Source organism: Amblyomma mixtum, chromosome 7 (genome assembly GCF_055824585.1).
Source record: "Amblyomma mixtum isolate Tamu chromosome 7, ASM5582458v1, whole genome shotgun sequence".
NCBI lineage: Eukaryota > Metazoa > Arthropoda > Arachnida > Ixodida > Ixodidae > Amblyomma > Amblyomma mixtum.
In genome coordinates this window covers 8548367-8572141 of record NC_143018.1, presented here as the reverse complement: position 1 = coordinate 8572141, position 23775 = coordinate 8548367, and the positions used below count along the sequence as shown (strand labels likewise).

At 42.3% G+C, this 23775-nt stretch overlaps 1 protein-coding gene across 2 annotated transcripts in view; it reads right to left on the bottom strand.

Annotated features, from left to right (window-relative positions):
• The window catches only part of LanA (laminin subunit alpha), a 97346-nt gene that overhangs the window by 31903 nt on the left and 41668 nt on the right, over positions 1-23775 (bottom strand). For both annotated transcript variants that reach the window (XM_089551557.1, XM_089551558.1), the window contains 20 exons: positions 22575-22645; positions 20573-20717; positions 19838-19978; positions 18886-19065; positions 17043-17141; positions 16883-16966; positions 14879-14997; positions 13649-13763; positions 13072-13185; positions 12258-12385; positions 11046-11132; positions 10302-10513; positions 8248-8348; positions 6399-6579; positions 5492-5635; positions 3492-3643; positions 2925-3029; positions 2451-2562; positions 754-921; positions 16-206 (listed from right to left, as the gene is read on the bottom strand). In XM_089551557.1, coding sequence (XP_089407683.1) covers positions 16-206; positions 754-921; positions 2451-2562; positions 2925-3029; positions 3492-3643; positions 5492-5635; positions 6399-6579; positions 8248-8348; positions 10302-10513; positions 11046-11132; positions 12258-12385; positions 13072-13185; positions 13649-13763; positions 14879-14997; positions 16883-16966; positions 17043-17141; positions 18886-19065; positions 19838-19978; positions 20573-20717; positions 22575-22645 — 2649 coding nt within the window. The remainder of the gene's footprint in view (positions 1-15; positions 207-753; positions 922-2450; positions 2563-2924; positions 3030-3491; positions 3644-5491; positions 5636-6398; positions 6580-8247; positions 8349-10301; positions 10514-11045; positions 11133-12257; positions 12386-13071; positions 13186-13648; positions 13764-14878; positions 14998-16882; positions 16967-17042; positions 17142-18885; positions 19066-19837; positions 19979-20572; positions 20718-22574; positions 22646-23775) is intronic.

Here is a 23775-nt window from a genome sequence, read left to right as displayed (position 1 = left end):
TCAGATGTGGCGTACCCTGAATGGCGAGCTGTTGGCCTGCTGCTGCAGTCCCAAGGCCTTGCGCATCATGGTGTTTGCGCGTACCGTGTGGTTGGCCAACTCATGCAGACGGTCTTCGAGATCATGCTGCATGCTCCGCCTTAGTTCAGCCAGCGTGGCATTGTTTTGCACTGCTGGCAGCGAAAACTCCTGTGCACGCTCCAGCGCTGTTGAAGGAAGAGACCAACACACTGATTTCCTACCATGACACACGTGATGCTATATCATGCTTCAGCTATACAAAGGTTGTGTCATCTCTTTTGCTCAATGCCTCAAGTAACTGGAGAATGTGCATACTCATTGATTTTCAGATGCAGCGGTAAAAACCAGGGAACTATTGCAAAAAAATAATTTCATATAATACATAAACCAGACATAAACATGATGGGACAGGTGGTCAGATGACAGCAATAAACCATAAAAGTTCTTCTTTCATCCATTCTAACCAAAAGCAGTAATATAATCCTCTTCTTTTCTTAAATGCTCATGAGTGATGGTTAAATTACGGTAATGTTGAAATAGCATGGCTTGGCCTTGGAAGGGAAATTATTACCGTGGGATACTACAGTGGCTGCTTGAGACCATATTTAGCATAGTCACAAACCAGAGGTTACAGTCAGGTTAGGGTGCTCATGCCATACTTTTCCTGAAGATCAGGTGTAGACATACAAGCTGCTAATCTCATCATTCTTTGAAAAATGGCAGACAGTATACCTTCCCGAGCTTCAGCCAGCTCCTCTTCAGCTTCCCGGAACTCAGGAATGAAAGTAGTCTCATTGAGTCGTTCAGCAATAAGTTTTGCTTCTCGTAGCATGGGCTCAATGTTGCTCGCAGATGACGTGCTCAAGCCCTCCGAGAATGTCAGCAGGTTGAACAAAATGTCTGCATGAAGAAAACAAAAAAATTCATGCACCCTCACAGGCACGAGGCCTGCAAGTTGAAAAAAATAAAGGTGGAATTCTTTCGAGGCCATGTGAACTGTAGGTATACATGTCTGCCAGTGTACAGTCTGTCGCAGAATATGAATGAACGCAGCCAGAGCGGTGGAGACCTCGACTGCTGGATTTAATGTTTGCCTCACAGACAGCTGAGTGCCATGCATGCCTCATAAATTTGCAAGACCTCATTGCACATCCTTTCTCCTGTTAAAAAAAAAAACAAATTCAACAAAATAAATCCGAACCAAGTGCAAAAAATGACACCAAGAGCAAGGTGAACTCTTGCTCGTACGTTCAGCTCTGCATGTATCTGCAGGTAAGAGGTCCAGAGCCCTTTACAGGAGGTAAGCCTTAATCCAGAGCACTCCAGTGCACTTTAAAGCAAAGGCACAACGCACAATACCCACTATAAGAGAAACTTTGCAAAAAGTTAAAATGGGAAGGATTGCAGTTTTCCACATGTAAAGTGTTTGTAAAAAATTAACTGCCCACGCGGTTTGCTCCTGGGCCAGGCAGCGTGGCTTGCTTTGCATAATCAGTGTTCCGAATCTCTCAAAGGCACAAGCATATAATGGGTACAATATTTTCTCCAGCCTGGTGTATGGCTTTTATGGGGTGAAATGCTTGAGGGCTGCCGTGGTGGCTCAGTGGTTATGGTGCTCGGCTGCTGACCCGAAGGAGGCGGGTTCGATCCCGGCCACAGCAGTCACATTTCAATGGAGGAGAAATTCTAGAGGCCCGTGTGCTGTGCGATGTCAGTGCACGTTAAAGATCCCCAGGTTTTGTTATCAAACAACTTCAAACCACCTCTTGTGGTAAAGCCAGCATGTAGCCCTTTTTTACCAAAGCGGCGGCCTTGTGGTAGGGCATCCACCTCGCATAAGGGAAGTGCTGGGTTCGATCTCCAGTGCCGCCAGGTGCCCACTGGTTATCTAATGGGTACAAGATTTCCCCAACCCTGGTGCTTAGCTGTTCTGGGTGAAATGCTTGGAAAGGGGCTTTTAGCCAATCACATCCTAGCTGCGAGGGACCGACCTATCTGCGAGGGACCAAAATCCGCCTTGTGTGGTAAAACCCAAGTGCGGTAAAACCAAGTTTACAAAACCTTGGGTTGTAAACTTGCGACCAAAAATGAACACTGCATGTCCGATGGACATTTGCGCTCATCTTTCCAACGTTCCATGGATATTCATGTTAACTGTTTCATACTCCAACAAGCATTCACATGTCCATTGCAGTTTTTCATACGTCCATTACGCTTGGGAGTACTCTCTAAGAAACTGTTTCTTTGCCCTTATAAAAAATAAATGCATAGAAGTGCCTAACATGTACAGCTAATGTACTTAATAGGTTTATTTTTTTTGCATGATCCCTGCACCAATTTACGGAAACCGAAAATGTGTTTTGCTCTTGTTCTGTCCTTCTAAAGTGCACTTCAGGTTGCAATCCTCCCGACGAGTGATGTGCTCTTACCTTGCATGTCTTTGATGGTCTTGTTGACATTAGACTCCTCTTCGATAGCAGCCATCTTTGTTGCAAATGCAGCATTCTCATTTGTCTTGGCTGAGGACAGGATTACCGACATCTACACAGAGGGCAAAATTTCACACACAGCCATTGCATAGTATTACTCTCATTACAAGTTACAATCCTCGAAATCTTTTTTTTTTTTTTTTCAGTTCAATCAATGAGGCGCAACTGTATTCACAGTGTAAAAAGTCTGGCCATTACTCTTTTTGGGCAGATAACTTTTAAATACATTCGTGAAACTACCTACTCAGCCAATATGCAACATTCTGACAGTACTATGTTTTCTCAACAATAAAGATATGCATGTGTGAAACAAAACCATGCTAAGAGCTGGATGCAGCAGGACAGCACATTGCAATTTTTGTAGTAAACAACAATATCCACCAAAAATGTGCTTCAAAATGGTTGTACACTTACACTCTTACGGACACCATTGCCAAAAACCTCCAATTCACTGACATTCTGTGATAGGGGACTGGCATCATCATCTTCCTGTTCCAGTTTGAATGTGTCAAACTGAAGCTGGAAAAAAAAAGGAAGAAAACAAAGAAAACTGTCATAAGCCATACACGAATCCAATCCAATTCAATTCAAATCCCAATCTCAGCTTCATAGTGAGATGCACGGAAATGGTCCCAAATTATCACCTTATCTAATATTTCATTTCAGAAGTGAAATGAAATAGTAGAGGAACCATAAAATTTTCCATAGAATACAATACGTCACCATCTCCTTGCCTAGATTTCCATGTGCATAACAAAATCCAAAAGCCCTGTCCCACAAACATACAAAAGCTCTTAATTGCGACATCATGCATGATGCTGAATAAAATGTGTGATGCAGAGACCAAGTGGACAAGCATAAGCCCAAACTCTTACAGCTTATAAAACTACTACTATTTACTTGGATGACTCCATCCATAAAATGGGCATAATATAAAAAAGGAGCCTCATTAAAAAGACAGCCAAGGACATCATATAATACCTTGAGGTCGTGAGCAGACTGGTTGACCACCTGTAACCGTTGGTTAGCCAGGTATGTTGCCGATAGGTCTTTCACCTCAAACTGGATGCCATTAATGAGGCTTGCCAGCTGGTCCGTGTCATCCAGCAAAGCGTGCACACATTCGCCGCACTCTGCGCAAACATCAAATGGCAATGTGATGTGTGAACAAGTTATGTTGCCGCAGCACAACTGTTCCAGATCAGGTTGCATCATGAAAATTATTTGGTATTTAGCAACACTGGTAACACTAATAGTAATATTCTGACAGTGCAATGTTTTCTTGGCAATTTCATTACATTATAAGGATTTTGGTACTGAATAGTTCAAAAGGCAAATGATAGCATTGAAATCTGGGTGGCCACATTATAGATTTCACTATAAAATCAGCTCATGTCACGCCTGACTCAGGATTACACAAAATGTAACCTGATTCTGCAATTCAAACATTTTCGTAATCAAGTACTCCACAGAGCTTTGAGAAAAGTCCTGGAGTATGAAGCTATATTAAAAAAATGGTGCATTGGCACTGATGAGTGACAGGAAATTAAACATTTACCAAAGCTAAAATTGAAAAGCTCGCTGTGTATGTGTAGTGCTTGCAAGTTGTGGTGCACAAAAGTAATTGTCAGCTTTTTAAAACAGTGCAAAAGGCACGATGAAGACATAAATGGACACATAAGGCACTCTCTTCGTCTGTCTTTTTCGCTGTTTTCAAAAGCATGAACATCTAACTAGCTCGCACCTCTACCCATGAAATTACGGCCAATAGCGTTATGGCCAATAGATGGATGCAGCTTCAAAAACTGCACACCAAAAGGTTTTTTTTTAATTATTTTTTTAACTACCATAATGCTATCTGGAAATCCTCATGACAATACTGTTACTGTGTTTCATGTACAAACGTGAATGATCATTTTGCTTGAATTGATGTTTTCAGCCTGCCTTGATGCAGGCATTTGCCTGTCTAGACAGATCAAAAGAAACTTTAGTCAAGGATATTAACAAATGAGCAAGTGCACTAAATTGCTGTAAAACATCCACCAGGAGAATTCGCAGTCATCAATTTCAACCTGCACACTAGCAACTGTCAGTATAGCTGTACTTAGCAAAAATCGTGAGGAGGTGGTTCAAACACTTTATCCGATTTCTTTCGTACATTTGCATTAGTTTAGCTTAAAATCTCTCGATCACTCTTCTGTTAACCATTTTAATGCGCACAGTCAATGCAGCAAGAACCACATCATTCGGTTACAGGCCAACACCAATCAGTGCTGAGTTGAACAGCTATATACACGGTCTTGAATATTTGGGGGCTGGGGTTTAAAAATACCTATGTAAAATCTACTACCCCATTCGAGCTGAAATAACGTTCACAAAGTAGCAAAATACGGTCTGCGTTATCTGATAAGTGATTCAGCATCAGTACTTGCCTAGATTTTCCGGAATGGACGGAAAACTGCTCTCGGCGGCGTGCACAATTTTCGCAGAAGTGAGTCGAGAAGCTGCGTTGACATGGTGCGCCATCTGTCGAGCGGCGAGGCAACCGCCATCTCCGGAAAGGCTGTTGGCGCACTTGCTTCGAAGGTGCAGATCGTCTGCTCGTTGAAAATAATGCAAGCGCGCCAACAGCCTTGCCGGAGATGGCGGTTGCCGCGCCACTCGACAGATGGCGCACCATGTCAACGCAGCTTCTCGACTTGCTTCTGCGAAAATTCTGCACGCCACCGAGAGCAGTTTGCCGTCCATTCCGGAAAATCTAGGCAAGTACCGATGTTGAATCACTTATCAGATAACGTAGACCACGTTTTGCTACTTTGTGAATGTTATTTCAGCTCGAAAGGGACAGTAGATTTTGCATAGAAATTTTTTAAAACCCGGCCCCCAAATATTCAAGACCCTGTACAGGCTACCATGAGTAAGAATTGACTGCAAAGCATTAAATGTCAGTCCCGCTCCAACAGCTCATGTTTCACACTCACCGTGGCAGCCCTGCCGTTCCACAAAGACCCACCGGTGTGGGCAGCTGTCGCACTTCTCTCCCACCACACCGGGCAGGCACTGGCACTGTCCGGTCTGCTGGTTGCACACAGCACCAGCCGAGAACTTGGCCGCACAGTTGCACGCTAGAAAGCGACAGTGATTAGGGGCAGGTTGCTTAGGAAACAAGCAAGACATTTTCAACACATCACATAAATAAGTCATACTCAGGATTGTAGTTCCCATGTAGTTCACATTTAGGCCAGAACTCCTGAAGGTGACATGCAGTGATATGCAATGTGCACTGCTGTCAGCAGTGTACAGAACAAATTCATATGTGCACATGTGACAACACTGCATAATGACGTGTAAATTAACAACGTTGAGAGACGACACCATAAATATGACTTTGTAGTCGAGAGGGGAGCTCCATCTGCTTCACCGACTCATCCTATGTTTAATAGCTCAGCATGAATGCTCAACCAACCACAACCGTTCTGCAGGCTCTCCTGTGTTTCCTCTTATATTCTACAGCCACTCACAACTATGGGCTATCAATTTTTAGAACAAGAAAAGGCCCTTAAAATACCATATAAAAGTGTGTAAGGGCCACATTTGTTTTAAATTCGGGTGCAAATTTTGAAGATGCGGCCACTGCACGAATTTAAAAAAAAACGTATAAGAATATTTTTTTCTCAGTTATCTAGTCCAAGACAGGGGAGTACAACCCATACACGGGTGCGGCCGTTACACGAGATTACACGGCAACAGGATGAAAATGTGTGACTAACGCCTTGCCTCCCATCAGTGTGATCACCTGATCGCCCCCCTTCATCAGCATGTGCTATAAAGGATTAAATGAGACACACAATTGAAATCCACAATACGAATGCACTGAAGCCCACTCACAGATGCAGCCACTGGTGGAGTATTGCCAGAACCCTGGCTCACAGACCTCGCAGCGGGGACCCCCGGCACCTGGCTGGCACGGGCATTGGCCCGTTTCGAGATCGCACTGCTTCGACTTAGAGGCCACACCACAGTCACAGGCGCGGCAACCTTGGCAGCCATTGAAGCCCCAGTGGTTGGGCTGCAGCACAAGGCACACAATATAAAACGACCCACCAAAATGGCGCCTGCTGACAAGAGCTTCAAACCCTACTTAAACAAGGCAAGCAGCCAATCTTCTCTCAACAAATGCAACTGGACTGAGTATAGCACACAAAACACAATACCAGGACAAAGCTTACTTCACAAACCAGTGCATGTTCAGCAGTGCAAAGTCATGCACTCGACTAAGCACCAGAAGGCTAAGGTTCTCTGCAGCAGAGCCACACACTTCGTTCTGCATGCCACGGTGCATTCTACAGACCGATCCCTAGTTCATCACGCTCATGTACACTATGTATGCGGTGGCCCCGATACTGATTCTCATCGGCTCAATGATTAAGACCGTGCCCACATCGAGAAAAATGCTGCATCTAGGCACGTTGTGCTTCATACTGAAAGATTTTGCCTCTAGGTGTTGTTCTGGGCCCACTTGGTGCCTCAAGTCTGGAAAGTTGCTCTCTGAAAAATAAAGGCCCAAAATTAAGATATGTTATCCTGCTGCACAGATATGAGAGTACAAGTCCTCACACACCATAATTTATTCGAAATATAAAATTTCATTGCCAATGTCTTGACAATTACATTGGTCGTTGAATTAACCACTGCTTTGAGATCTGTGTTTCCAACTATACCTGCCATGTGGCGTCCGCTAAGAGCTCTAACTGTTGCTTTCTCTGCCGCATTGTGCGGTGAAGCGTGTTGTAGAATCTACCTACTGCTACAAAAAGCTGAAAGACAAAATAAGCTGTTGTACACTACTGCCCAGCAACCTTGACAATGATTTACATGACACACTTACTCTCACGCCTCTGAATGGAGCTACACGAACAGAAGTATGCATAAAGATATCGAGAACATGTAACACACTTGTTACGCATGTTTATGACTTCCTTGTCAGCCAACATACTTTCAGAGTCTGCCATTTTCAAAGGGTTAATGTGGACCTCTGAAAATGGAGCACGGAACATGTAAATGGTGTGCAACTACGGCATTCTGAAGATGCCGCAGGGTCAGACAGCATGTTTAGGACATATATAAAACAACAAACAACAGAGAAAACCACTAGCAGATTTTTTAAAGAGTAAGCAAAAGCATATAACAGCTAAAAAATGGGTTATCTGAACACATAAATACATATAAATTGTTTGCACTAGTCAGGCTGTCATGGTGTAGACACTACGACACCTAGTGCGTAGCCTAAAAGCTCAAATCTGTCAAACAACATAACTGGCAGCAGATAAATAAATCCACCCATGTTCATCCAGAATCCATACTTTTCATGCCTTTCTGCCTCTGATTGTAAAAATGTCAATGCCTGCTTATTAAAGTTTATTTTTGCTGTGTGGCTTCTATCTAACTGCTCCTTACAAGTCAAAAGTATTCATCATAGCTACTTTTAAAATATGCGGTGTTTTCTATCAATTTTTTTTTCCCTTTAAGACACTTCGCAAAGCTTGCAATGTTTCTTCCAATTTTTCAGCTTTTCTTCCAATTACTAATTCCAATCTTCCAGTTTTTTTTTTGCCATTTTTCAATTTGAACAAGGATGAAACAGAGGACATTTTTAGGGTGTTTATCCACACAAATGTGCACACTTCCACATATATGCATCAAGAAAAAGATAGAAGCCAATGAGATGAGTCCTTACAGCACACTGGTCACAGAGGTCTCCAATCACATTGTTATGGCAATTGCAGATTCCTGTAGCTGGATCACACGAGTATGTTCCACACTCGTTACAGGAACATTCTACAAAAGATAAAAACAAAACAAAAGCAATGAACAATGTGCATGCTGTGTTCGAGCAGTAGAAATGAAGAGTGATTCTGCAATGTACACTTGATCTCTGTGCATGACAGATTGAGAGTTGATCGCTAAACTTGCACCAAAAACTGATAACATGAGAGTTTGCAATACTGAAAAGCTGTACACCACTCACAATAATTCACGCTCAAATGATTTCTACCTTTAGCTAACTCAAAAGAAGTTTCAAAATTTTGAGCAGTTATGTTTTTAAACTTAAGAGGGTGCGTTGTTGGGCGAGTCGGTCAGACATATGTTCAAAATATACTGCGCACACACAAACAAGGATGGGTCTGCACTTGTGTGTACCTTCACGTCCTTGTTTTTGTGTGCGCAGTATACTTTGAAGATGTGTTTTTAAGCACCCTGCAATAACTAAATATAGGCGATATTCTTGATCAAAATTCAACTCTTACAAACCAATTTTGTTATTTATTTCTACTTTTTAAACTTTTATGCCAATAAGCACATGACAATCTTTCTCACTGCCCTTTTGTAAAATTTTATTTGTGTACTGACAGCAGCATTAATTGTTGTTGCACAAACTCCTGGGTCTTTTTCTGTCTTTGCTCCATTCACCATAAGATCCGAGGGGTGATCAAGGTGACTAAATGAGCTCTTACTGTTAGACTTTCCCCATTTATGTACATATGTATTTGTTATGTTTGAGACCTTGAGTAAACGTAATGAAATGTGTACATTCATAGAATGCCAGATTGTCACAAAGTGATGGGACTTGTTATTTAACTTGTTATTAAAGGATGTGTTGTTGAAGGATGCCGCTTCATGAATATTCACCAGCAAAAAAATTTTTTTAATGCATTTTGCAGAAGCAGAGTTATTTGTAGTCAAAATTTGAATTTCAATGTTTTCACGCCTTTCCCTCTTCTCTTGTCACTGTTTGCACTCTCAAAAGTGGGCGCACCTTCGCCCACCATGACGCGCCAGAGCGATGTAACTGACTGGCTGCATTTGAAAGAATCTAACTAACAGCCATCTTTTAACCGACATGCGCAGACACGTGAGACAGAGGAGAGCGCAAGTAGGAAAAAGTCGCTGGTAAGGGCTTGCCAACTTTCGCACGTGATTGTGGGTTCTGTGCTGCATGAAGAGGTGTATTATTTGGCTCAGGTGCTCCCGACACACAACACAGTGATTGAGCGAGTTCATGTGCTCTCCTCAGAAGGTGTTTCAGAGCATCTTTAAGCTGCTGCCACGTCAGCACGTGCAACCCCATCTGCTCGCTTTTTCTAGACTTGAAACAGCATAAACCGCAAGAAAGCACAAAACCCTCTCTGTGAATGTAAAACTAGCAGCAACAGGTGCAAGGAAGGGCAGCCTGTATGACGCAACGTTTCTCTTTTTATTGGTGGTTATATGACAGAAAGCCTATAGATATATGTTTTCTGTACTCCTGCCCACAAAATGGACTATAGCACAGACTTGGGTCATATGTTGTCTACTTTCGAGTGCAGAATAATCAGAAAAAATTTTTGTGGCTCCAAGGAGCTCTAATAATCACTAAAGGGAACCATAACCCAGTTCATGATTAGCTTCGTCACACTAACTACATCCACTCACTAGCTTCACCATACTAACTTCATCCAATCATTAGTTTCATCACACTAACTACAACCAATGAAGGAACCAGGCCTATTCCCCTGGCCTTAGTTAACCCTGTCCTATACCAACTGTAGCTACTTTATCCACGCACTAATTTCATCCACCCTGCCAACCCTCTGCTGCCTCCTGATAAGTTTGTGTTTTCGTGGAATCCACCCAACTACCCTAAGGCCGCATCTGATGGTATACCATCACCATTTGTGAGATGGAATACCCAAGTTTGCTATCGCCACAAAAATGCAGAAGGACCCTAAAGGGATTGAACGGTATACTCACGGCGGCAGTTCTTGCCCCCAACAGCGTCGCCATAGTAGCCGGGTGCACAGATTTCACAGGCTTGGCCGAACGTGTTGTTCAGGCAGAGCACACACTCGCCAGTGACAGAGTCACACGATGCGGGGTTTTCAGGATCAATGTTGCCACTGCACTGGCAAGGCTCACAAGTACTGCCAATTACGTCCGGCTGGCCAAAGTAGCCAGCATCACACCTGCATACGTGAAGATCATGGTTAGAACCAGCACTGTACTCCGTACTGAGGGCAGCAATAGTCATCACAGGCTGAATGTTTCACGTGCTCCCAGCATTTCTGACTGCACATAGCCTACTTCATCAGGTAGATTTATGTTGTGAGGCATGCTACTGAAAAAAAAAAAAACAAATATGCAAACTGCAGAAGCACTAATAAGTTTCAAGAATATATCAGATGTGCATTCAGTTAAAACTACAAACCTATTCTATAAATATGTTCAGTTTTATTGTACCCCCCTCCCCTACCCCTTTCCCCCTTATTCTTGTGCTTATACAATGCACTGCTATCACCGTACACTTGGATGGCTCTTAGCTTTTATGATGCAAGATCCTTACTCAAAAATTAGATTTATTTTTAATTTGAACTTGAAAATTTTCCATTCTAGAGCATCACATTACCTAAGTAACATGCAGTCTTACTCTTGTGGGAGCAGCTGTCAAATGCTTAAGTAGTGTAAGGTCTGCAACAATTTTGTTTCATGCACACTTACACATCACATCGATCTCCGTAATATCCTTTCTTGCAGTTGCAACTGATCTCTTGTCCACTTGGAGAAACCTCACAGCTTTCAGCAAAACTGCAAAGAATTGAAACAGCCTACTAAGTACATTAAGCAGACAAGGGAAATGAAATGAATAGAAGAAAGCAGAAGATTGGACAGCCATCATGGTAGCTCAGTTGGTAGAGCACCGGACACCAAATTTAGAGATCATGGGTTCGGATCCCACCGGCTACATGTGGCTGCTTTTTCTTCTGCTCTGTAATCAATTATCTTTAAGCAATACAATAATTACACTATTAACCTCCCATTGATCAACACCGTGCACAAATAAAAAAAAAATATTCCCCTATGCTCTTTCGCTTCGGTGGCTGTTTTAAGAGTAAATCATTTATGACACATAGTCAGTCAGTCTAAAAAGAAAGAGGGCAGCAGTCACCTAAAAAATAAAAAATAAATAGGAAATCCGGCAATAGGGTATGCAGGTACACTAACCTTATCATTATTAACACAATATGAATCATTAAGAGCTAATAGTCCTGCATGATTCAGTATTACTGAATGACAGGAGCTAACTAGCTGGCTATTAAAGGACAATGAACACCTAATTTTAATTGCACATTTTCTTCTTTCGATTGATGTGTTAGACATTAGAATACATGTACTTGGTATTCGCCTATGGCCGCTAAATAATTTATTACTGAATTTCTTCTGGCATGCTGTTTCGGTTTCATTAACTGAACGGTGGCTGTGACATGTAGTTCGCTTTTAGCTCGTGTGAGGCGTGAAAAAACTTACAATATAAAAGCTGATACAGAGTTTCAATCCACTACAACACTTAAACGAGACTGCTTCAAAGCTGGAATGACAGCAAAAGCTGTATCAGGCGTTATATTGCCGTTTTTTCGTGCCTTACATCAACTACACATTAACTTACATCAACTACACGTTACAGCCATGGTTCGGCTGATGAAACAAAAGCAGTAATAAAAAAAAATTTAATAACAAATACGTAATTTAGTGGTCGTAGGCAAATACCACACAGTGATCCATGTATATTAATGTCTAACACCTCATTTGAAAGAAGTAAGCGCACAAGCAAAAATTTTGCGACTATAGTCCTTTAACGTTAAGCACTGGCAGAAAGCTGAGCACAACACACCTTGCATACAGGCCGAATAGGTGGTCAGAAGGATGACTCACTTATTTGATGGCAGTGGAATGGGACAGGCACAGATGAGGCAGTCATCGGGGTTGCCCCTGGTGGCATCACCATGGTAACCAGGCAAGCACTTGTCACAGTGGTCACCATATGTATTGTCTCGGCAGCTCTAGGTGGAAAAAAAAAATATATATATATTCCAACAAACCTTAGAAGAAGCAACACATCAGTCGATTCCAAATCTAAATATGTCATATAATTTCAAGTAAAACAAGTCCTTGTGAAATTTATGCAGTATGTTTTGCAAGCCTTTTGGAGAGAGCTTTGAAATCATTTTGCTACAAGGGACTTGCTTAAATGTGTAGCACTACTTTTTTGTGACATCAAGGAAGGTAATAATTGTAAAATTATCGTGCCTATCAGAGAACTTGAGTTAATAGGGTTTAAGGTTCCCACTCCAGAAACGGGGGGATACAAACTTTTCTTTCCACTTATGAAGTGGTGACTTCAAAACTCCATAACTCAAGTTCTATGATAGGCAGGATGACAATTTTACCCTTAATGCATTCCTTGAAGTCAACACAAACCAATGGCATTCATTTCAGCAAGTTTCCTGCAGCAAAATTTCTTACATGCTTTCTCCAAAAGACTTGCATAACATATTATATAAGTGCACAAGGCATTGTTTTACATGAAATGAAGTGTTATATTTCGAATCAGCACACAAAAATACATGCTCCCTGAAGATTGCACAGTTGTGACTTCATTAGTAAAATTGGTTTCAAAGACCAGGGTCGCCCCTTACGAGCATACGAAGAGGCTGAGCTGTGACGATTCAGAGAAAGCAGCACTCACGTGGCATTTCCCAGTGACCACATCGCAGGTGTCTCCGTGGTTGTTGCACTGGCAGGGAACGCAGAATCCCAGGTAGGGTCCCGTCCTAGAGCGGTAGAACCCTGGTGCGCATTCCTGAAAGTGGCAGGAAATTTGTGGAGCATGGAGGCTATCACAGACACAGAGAAGTTAAGGTGAAGTTGCCACAGTTACACCAAGTCTTCAAACATAGAGAAGTTTGTTTTTTTGACACATAAAAACATAAACATCGTCTAACTACATCAAACAGCCAACCATTTTATCTTACAAATTTGAGATGAAAGGAGTGCTATTATGTCACTCGTAACAGCACAGCTGTGATGGTTAACTTGCTGAAAACAGGCAAGCAGTGGAAGAAAAGCGGCACAGTTTGCACTAGTAATACACGCCTTGAAAACTGCTAGCATTACGAATGTTAAGTGCTTTAATTACCAAAATTCACATCCAGGCTTTAAATATCCTAAGTTCCTTCAAGTAGCTTAAAAGCGACCTGGCATATAAAAAATTCAACCATATCGGGTGAACAGGAGGCCAGCCAGCTACAAAGAAATGAACGAACCTCGCAAGAAGTCCCCTTGTAGTTTGGTGGGCAATGACACTGCTCCACAGTCAATGCTTGGGAAGCATCCGCAATGTATGTTGACAGTGCCGTGTCCATAGCAACATTGCTGAGCCTGCGTGCACAAAGGTGTTCTTGCATTTTGTCTCTATCAATTTGGCCGCTGATCTGGGGAAGTGAGGTCAGATCCCAGCCACAGCAGCCACATTTTGCCTTCATCAAAATGTGGCTGCTGTGCCTGGGATTTGACCTCACATCCCCAGATCAGTGGCCAAACGTTGTAAAAACTGAGCTACTGCAAAGAGTCTACACACCTATTCATGGGCAGTTCTCTCGAAGCTTTAGCAAACTAGCATCAGCACATTTTACAGAGAATCATTGCTACGAGGCAGCGCGCAGAGACAACGGACAAGAACAGGCACACAGCAAGGGCCTTGCTGTGTGTCTTTTCTTTTCCGTCGTCTCTGTGCGCTGCCTCGTAGCAATGAATCTCTACCAACTAGGCTAAGTAGCCGTTCTTAACAATTCATTTACAGAGAACTTAAACTTAGACCATTAAAAATTTTAGCTCTCAAGCTTAATCCAGACTATGTAGTTTTCGCCACATTAGTTTCGAATTAATGGTGTAAGTAATGGCAATTACCTGTGTACTTCAATGTGATGATTTTGTATGACAATGCATAGTAAAAATGTAGTAAAATTGACAATGCATAGTAAAAAACTGGAAATCAATGCACGTGGCTATCCCCTTCAGATAAAAAGGAAGAAGGTACTCTGCAACGGAAACTGAGAAATACCTTCTATGGCTAAGCTTATGTGAAAGCTGATAGTACATTGCATCTGGTCCTTCTACTGTTCAAAAACCTCGCTATGCAAGGTCAACCAAGACTTTTTTTTTTGTTCAATAAAGGATTAGACATTACTTCTCCCTATAGGTATATTTAAAAGGACTATTCAACACTTTTTACATCATAAAAATTTCTGAACTGAAGTCTGACTGCTAGCATTCAAAACGAACCCGTGTAAAGAAAGTCACAGACATACCACATGAAGTATGTCAGCCTCTTGACATGCAGCTCGACACACACAACGAAAGCAGTTACAAAAGAGCACTATGAGTGCTGTCCAGTTTTCTTGTAAATATCCTTGTTATGTGAGCCAAGCTATGTGCCAAGAGACGAACAGACCCAGTCAGCTGTCTTGTGCTGGCCTCTTGTTCATTCTGCGTACCTGACTTGCAGTGAGGGTTGGAAGTAGGAAGCCCTGATGTAGAGCCCATCCAGGTTCACCAGGGTCACCATGAGTTGTTCCCGTGTGACCTTGCGCCCTCCCAGCTGACGGAACTCACCCTGAAAGAGAATCGCATGAATGTTAACGTGACCACACACTGTCACCTGTAAAAGCACAAAGTGTGTCTTCACCTTAATTAGTGCAAAGAGCTGGGCAAGTCAGTACGACCCCATAGTGAAAGCCTAAGTTCTGCAGAACCCGATTTGAGAACCCCTGGCCTAAATATCTGAGTCGTATGCTCTGATCAGAGAGCGACAAAAGCATGCCAGTGCAAACACTCATCTTTCCACGCAGCACAATGGGTGAGGCGCGTCACCGTGTTTTGATAGAGTTGGAGTTCTCTTCAAAACTGGGATCTATCCATCTGAGGTGTGATCGAGGCTTTTCATAAGTTAGGAAGTGATCATCTGCTATCCCCTGGTCACTCTCACCAGCAGTGAAATCGTCTTTTTTTTAACAGGGCCCGATCTTTGCTTCATGATGCTCTTTGAATCTCTCTCTTCTTTTTGTTTTTCTTTTTGTTTGTATTGCTGCTGGATTGAGACACCTCTGCAGATAAAAATCTTTTGTTTTTGTTGGTCTGTCTTTATATTTATTCACACGTCTACTTCAACAAATATTCAGCTTTTATAGAAGCAGTTTTGTTGAATCAAAAGTATAAAGTTGAGAACCACATGCCTGTTCTACTTCCACCAAAGTTCTTTTGCACAATTTTTACAGTGGATTACTGTACTTGCGCAATTCTAATGCACATCTTTTTTTCTGGAAAAAAATCGCCTAAAGTGAAATGTGCGTTAGAACTGACTGGTTTAGTTTATTGAGATTTAATGTCCCAAAGCTACTCGGGCTATGAGGGACGCCGTAGTGAAGGGCTCCGGAAATTTCGACCACCTGGGGTTCTATAACGTGCACTGACATCGCACAGTACACTGGCCTCTAGAATTTCGATGGAGGCGTTACAACTGAGTACAAGTACATTACAGTCGAAGAAACAGCACTTTTTTTTTCTGACCTTAAAAAAGCAGGTGCCTGTTACAATGGAAGGCGCGGTAAAATCGAGTAAATACAGTAGCTCAACCGTTTTTTCACTCAGTTATGAATGCAAAGTTGACTAACCACAATCCTACTAAGTTTCACAAATTGCCATATTCCATGAGAGCAATAAATCAACAACAGAAAAGATTTTACAAATTAAAATGAACATTTTTCTAAATTACTGAAAAAAAAAATTAATGCTTATGTTACAGAGTCTTCCTCAGTGTGCATGTAGGTGAAGAAGCTCATGCAACCACGATTCCAGCACCCTGCATGAAATTTACACAACGATAATGCATGAAGCAATAGTTTGTTTACCTTTGTACTGTTTTACTGCCTCTGTATAAAAACAGGGGTAGGTGTTTCTTTAAATCTAGATACACGTACTCATCAAGATGACAATGCATAGTGATATAGTCTCTTCATTATTGCCAGTAAATCAGTCAGGCGTGTCAAGTGTAGCTAAATCATGTTGCCTCTTTTGAGCTACATCACCTTGGTATGTCCACATCACACGCTCACAAGCTTAGCACAAGTGGGGAGGCTTAGAACACTTTGCATGCCCTTTCACTGCCATCAGTTACAATCTCTCAAGCCAGGTAGTGAGTGGCATACTGTGAAAAAGAAAGACTAGAAACCATTCAGTCACTGCTAGGAGGTCTTCTCCTTCCAGCCGGAAAAAGTCACTTCCCACTGGATTATGGAACTGGAACTCATATCTAGCTAGAATTTTTTTTTTTATTTCAGCTGAAGAATTTCTACTTCCAACTAGTTCCAGCTGGAATCTGTTCTACTTCACATCACTCCAGCTCAAAACTAAGCTGGAAAAGTGCTTTTCCAGCTGGAATTGGTGGACCCATGACAAAAGTCTACCACATCTCAATTTTCATGTGGGAATGAGCAGCTTACCTCCAGCAACTTGACACTGAAGTCGAGCGGAATGCCAGCTGCAGGCTGCTCCAGATGTTCGTGCACCAAAGTGAAGTTGTTGCCCTGTGCAAAACGAAACCCCAGGTCAAGGTGTGGGATAAGCTATCACTCAGCAAACGGTAATGATGTAAAAATTTACCGTGAGGATAATGTCAGGACCAATGACGCTGCCAAAGTCCACAGTGTTATCCACAGTGGTTGAAAGGCTGAAGGACAGCATTCCGCCATAGGACGTGACCTGAAAGGAAAGTCACGGCCCATGATGTAGAAGCAACATCGATACGATATTTGTTACTACCAGGGTCATTTGGCAAATGTAGTAAAAAAAAGGTGAATTCCAGACGCTTTTCTACAAAAATTAATTTTGTCTCTGAATATAGAGTCAAGTTTTGCTCTCCTAAATTTGTTGGCTTTTTTAAAAGACTAAATTTATAGAGTGAAGACAGATTTTTTGAAGTCTATGAAGACAAATTGTTACATGGCACCAAGCGAGAAGGATCATCAATGGGAATGAATCTGTTCCCAACTCTAGAAGTTTTTCCGTTGCAGGGTTCAATCATAAGCATGAGCAAATAGTGATTTTTTTTTTGTTTGAAGCGAATTCTGAGCAAATTCCAAGCAAACAGTAATTTCCTTCAAATAATTTTGAAGCAAATATTTTGATTAACTCAGGCACACACAAAAAAGGTTGAGCGGCATAATAGGCTTTTTCAAAATCATGTGTTTTTCAAACACACAAGGACACTATATGAAAAAAGAGAATGCATTGAAGCTTTGTTAAACAACTCATTGAAGCTGTTTGACTTTCTGCAAAAATGGCCATCGGAAATTTGGACAGCTGACATTTATGCAGTGCCATAGTAACTGTAAGGTGCGAGACCTATACGTGGGGCTCCAACTGCTGTTCTTAATTGCAACTGCACTGTTGTACACCTGTTGCTTTTAAGCGATGACTCCATGACACTTGCTGTTTAACAGCCTTTGCACAGCTGCTTTACTTGTTTAACGAAATTCATGCGGAGAAGAATCACTGCAGCAGCTGCAGACAGCTCAGACTAATTCCGCAGAAGTCAAGGAAGTCGCGCGGCCTCTGATTAAAGAGATCTGGCATGGCGCAATCCCCTTCCACGGGAAGCCACTGCCAAGCTCAGGTAGCCTCGAGGACACAAGGCGCCGGCCAGCTGCCTGCCCCATCAGGACCTATCACCACATGCACAACGGCGGTGTGCGGAGGTGGATTGTGCTATGTTAAAGCTCTCTATTGATGCATGCCACCGTGCCGGTTCTGGCAGATGCGCACTGCAGTAACGCGCCTGTAGACATGTGGCAGGTACAGATCTGGGCACCGCGCTTCTCACTGCTCGCATCTGTTGCCACGAGCATTAGCACACCGGCCCCAGCATATGCGCGGGAGCGCAGGTAAGTGGCGCGGAGTTGGGACTTTGTTGCACACTCGCTGCAGTGCCATACCGATGCCATACACACCAGGAGTTCCAGAAATGTGATTCACTCAAGATGAATACTTCAAAATTTCGAATACCAAACATTCAGATCGAAGTGAATGGAAGTGAATTATCGAACATTCACTAATGCCTAGTCAATCGATGCACATAACTTCACTCCTTTCTTTTTTTTTAATTTCTGCAAAACTGCTAAAATGCTGGCATAAAAATTTTGTAACAAGTAAAAAAAACTATTCTGGCTGAATAAACATCTCTACCCACTCAAAGAGCAAAATCAGTCCACTGTGGTATCCCTGCAGAAATTCTCATAGGCCTGAGTCTATGACTTAAGCGCTAAAAACAACTCAAGATACCGTGTCTTGATTCTTTCACGATAGTTACTTACACCACTCTGCCTCATATGAATTTGACCGGTTGAGAATTTGAGCTTATTGGCAATTGCCAATTCCTATTTTGTCCTTAAATGTCATGGAGAAAAGGGACAGAGAAGATAGGCCAGCAAGTGTGGAATATGCTTGCCTTGTTTCCCAGGTATGGTGAAGGAGCTGCAAAGTACAGCAGGGAGCCCACAGGCAGCACTGAAGGTGGAGTCACTTCCACATGGCTGGGTGAAGAGGATATGGGTGCGTACAGGTCTTCGTGGGTCAGCTCTCCCACCACGTTGAGGCCAAGAGCTGTCCAGCCATCCATTTCCACAATCTGCATGCAATCACAGACTGCGATGTAGCGAGATGCAGGCATAGTGGACTTAAAGAACCGGCACCTATGACTTTCCTTGAGCACATAAGACTAGAACTTGTTCGCTCAATAGCTTGGCATAATTTAGAATTCAGGCGGAACAATTGGTGAAATGGACTGGAACCTTGCACAACAATTTAACCATTCAGTTAAAAGCGAGGAAAGCATTTGGGTGATGGATGATCCAACTGGAATAGAAGAACAAACTGAACAGTCCAGCAGGTACAAAAGAAACCAATTGGACTACCCAACTGAGCTCCACCCAACTACCCAACTACCCAAGAATCCAATTGGCTGTACTAGGCTCATTTTATTCCTATTGATTCCAAGCGGGAAGCTCAACTGGGCCCAATGGTGTTTTTACTGGAAAGCCAAAATACAAAGTTCAATGGCAAAGTCTGCATCAAGCTTTGGTTTTCAACCCAACAAACACTGAGCATCTCCCACCATCCAGACATATTCACAAAAGTTTACGTTATTTACGTTAACGTTAACAGGACACTTCTTTTATATTATGAATACTAAACACCTCTTTTATGTTATGAATACTAAACACACTGGCGCAGGTAACAAAGCTAGGTAGTTAACTGAATACGAGGCAAAGAATACATCCCTGCAAACCATGGGACACAATCTTTCACTCGCCACTGTTTGCAAGTAGATCCACTTATAGTGTAACCAGATGGGATGTGAGCACTGCTGTAATGATGACGTCCTCAAAACCAAGACTCACCTGACTGCGGTATAGAAGCGCACTGCTGCAGCGATCTGTGGTGCCAAAGCAGAAGCACTTGGTGCAGCCTACAGGATTGCTCTCCTCGAGGAAAAACGTCCCCGGTTTGCACTCATCACATGACTCTCCAACGACATTTTCCTGGAATTAAAACAGGACACCTCTTTTGCAAATGCTCTTGCTTAGCAGGAGGCGGACAATAACAAAAGCGTAAAAAGATGATCCACAAATATACTCTGCTGCTAATAAGTAGGCATCACTGACAAGAAGAAACATCATGGTCTAGAGACGTAATCTTGTCATACCTTGCAAGTATTAATTCACACCCAATATCAACAAATCATTTGCAGCTTTGTACAAGATTCTACATTATTTGCTCTCAGAAAAAATTTTCCCAAATAATGAATCAGTGACAGTGACCTAAATGCTGTGACAAATAAGAACCTATTTAACTGCATGCAGTCCAGCTGATCCTCATCAACAGTACAATGCCTCTCAAAATGCAATATTTCTGCATAATTCATTGATTTGCCTTTTTAACAGCCTGGCATAAATAATAAATTTCACCACACGCCACTTTCTGCAGTACTTGACTAATTTTGCACTAAATAGCTTAACTCATTTTCAACGAGCTAAAGGGTTCCACATCTAAATTCCATTCATTTTGAGTTAAATCCATGCACTGTGGTTGCAACTGTGTTGACTCCTTTTTTTACACAAGCTTTTTTCTCACACCTTGCAAAAGCACTCTGCCGTGTCCTGGTTACAAATCTCCTCCACGGTTCCCCGGAGGTCGCAGTTGCAGAGACGGCAGCGTGGGAAGTCCCAGTAGCCCCACTTGCACTCATCACAGGTGCGGCCCACAATGCTGCTCTTGCACCTGAAATCCAACAAAAACAGCAGCCATCCGGTTATAACAAGTCTACATTTTCAATTCTTATGTTTAGCGATAGGCCTTTAATATTATATCACATAAAGAATAAAGTGCACAAGATGGTACAAAAGATAAAGACAATACAAAAGCTGCATTGCATATGCACTGTCTTGACCTTTCATCCCCTCTTGTGCACTGTGTTCCTTCTGTAGGGCAAGCATACTGACAAGCCCATTTTATTCTTGTACAGAATCCATTCAAACACTATATACACAGAAGTAAAACCATGTTCATACTCTGAAAAGAAAGCCGGAGCTTAGGGTGAACTACGCACACTAAGCCAGTGTAAATTTGTACAGATTGCACACTTTGTCCGGAAAAAAAACCCAACTTAACATATAGTAGTCTCTCATTAGTTAAAACTTAAAGGGACCGAATGTTTTTTTTTCTTTTTAATTATCAGAAGTTTGAATTAACAGAAGTTTGAATTCTCAGAAGTCCACCTTACTATGATCCCAAACTAAATGTGATTTGCTTTATGGATCTGTGCAGACAAATACGATTTTTGATCTATTTCTTTATAAAAATGTAGATAAAAGCTTTAGCACAGTATAAAATATTGGTGAAAGGCAGTGATATGTTTACTCAACCAGCAACCTTCAAATGATTGTGAGGTTGAAAAAGAGTAATCAGTAATGCACTGGTTTCCCAATAGAGTAATACTATGCTAGTTGGGATCTCAAGTGACTAAAAAGCACCTGAATTATCCAAACATCTAATCATTAAATGGCTACAAAAAAAACTTAAAAAAAAAACACTTTACACCACAGAAAATTTATTTAGTGAAAAAATAGGCAATGGCCATCAGCTTTTCAGTGAAAACTAGACAGTGACGATTTTTTTTCGCAATTTCGTCATGATGTACTGCATGCACACTCTCAGGATTATCAAAGCAGAGCAGATCCAAAATCGTGAGGCTTTCTGTGACCTCCTTCACAGGTGCAACATGGTAGCAGTGGAGCTACACAGTGAGCAGTTTGTGATGAGCGCGCATTATCGATGCACGGGACCACGCGGACAGAAGCTAGCAGAATGCACATTTGCACCAGAAAGGCAAGATGCCTGCAAAATGAAAAAAATACTAGGGCCACATCAGTCAGTGTCCGAACCGGCGTGCAGCTGGACTTGGCATAGCCGCAATTGTCGCGGGCTGGTAGCAAAGCTCAGAAAATGAAACTATGTGCAAAAGGGCACCTCTAATCACTTCGAGTGCCGATCGACCCTCTACATGGCGCCTGCCTTCGGACCGCGACCGAGTTGGAGGAATCGAATTTACAGCTCAAGCGGCGCCACAAACTTGATGTATCTGACCTCAGTTGCCACTCTTTCGTGCGCCGGGAGTGTTGGAGCAACACAATAAGTTTGAATTAATCAAATTTTAGAGAAATCGCGGTACATATTAAGTGCCTTTGAAATGCATTGAAAATAGAGCCAGCAAACCAAAATTTTGAAATTCACTTGAATTAACCAAAAGTATGAATTATCAGTGTTTGAACTACCATGAGTCTATTGTATTAATTGTGAAAACATCTTTTTCTTGTTTGTTTCAGCAATATTACCTCGCCCTTGCATATGAAACTTTGCATAAGCTGCTTAATTGCTGTAACCAGAAACCTAAGCTCTTCGCAATAACAATGCACAAAATACTTCCAGACAGCTGTGCGAGAAGGGGGAACACAAGAGTTTGAAGTGATGACAAACAACAACTAGCATGCTGACAACTCTGACAATGGACCTTGTAAACCGCAAAGAAGGTCCCTCATGCAATTATTGCTGCAAAAGAATTAAACTGCACACACACACCTGCACTGGCCAGTCTGTAAATCACACTGGAGGTTGCCGCCTTGGACACCGTGAGGGTTGCAGTTGCATTCCTGGAAAGAGAGGCCAACACGTATATTTTTCTTGTGTATTCATGCAAATGGCACTGATTAGCGTCTGGAAGACCGTGCTGCTGAGATGCACAGTAATAGAGTGAAGAATACAGATGTTGTCACTGGTCTTCGATTTGTGCACTCTCTTTCTCTACATCTCAACAGCATGGTTCTGGAAGCATGTTCAAATACACATACGGGATACAGGTGAGAGGCAGTGAATGTCTTCACCAGAACGAAGCAGAGACTGCTATGAAATATGTTAATGCCTACCATGGCTCTTCTAAACATCGTATTGTAGCATGAGGAATGAAGCAGCTGCTACGTGTACAGCAAAAAAATGCTCTTACAACTAAACTGTCAAAGAACCATCAGTGGCCTGAATCATACCGACTGCCATGACAAATGCTTCAGCCAAGAGGTCTCTCTACTTCCTACCAGGAAGACAACAAGAAAGGTATTCAAGGTCTGGAAAAGGGTGTGATATCGCTTTTCTTTTTCATGCATTGCTTAGCCTTCCTTTCGTGGTGCAATGCACGCAAGAACTAATTTGAACACATCTCAAAGTCCACAGCCCTCAAGCAAGAGATGGACAGGAAGAACACATATGCCAGACAGCTAGCAATCACTATGAGCCTGTGTGGCTCTTAGACTTTTGCAACTATGCACCTCAGTATGCTTAAGCTCTGTCAGTGCATGATACTACAATTCAGAGTCAGAGAAGTGGGCTGCTACCAAACACTTCTTAAAAAGGATGTTTAGGTATGGGGACAAAGGGCCATATCCTTCTCTTTAGTGCCTGGAATCTGCTGCATTGCCATAAAAAGTGGGTAACGAGTGTAGTGTGATATTGCAGGTGACTGCAAGTGCCTCTGTGAAATGGGATTAACCACGACGTCATGACAACTGGTCGATGCCACTGGCTGGAAGGCCTCCTTTGAGGGGTATTTTTTGCTGTCCTCTTGACTTGTATCTTACTACAGTGTGTACTGTTGTGCTTCATCAGTGACATACTCACACACCTCTGAAACATACAAGCTCCAATGCCAACAACCTTCATTCCACTTTGACGTTCTTCCTGCAGTGCCTGCACTTGGAAACCCATTAGCGCCTTCCTGTGACGTGGCCTA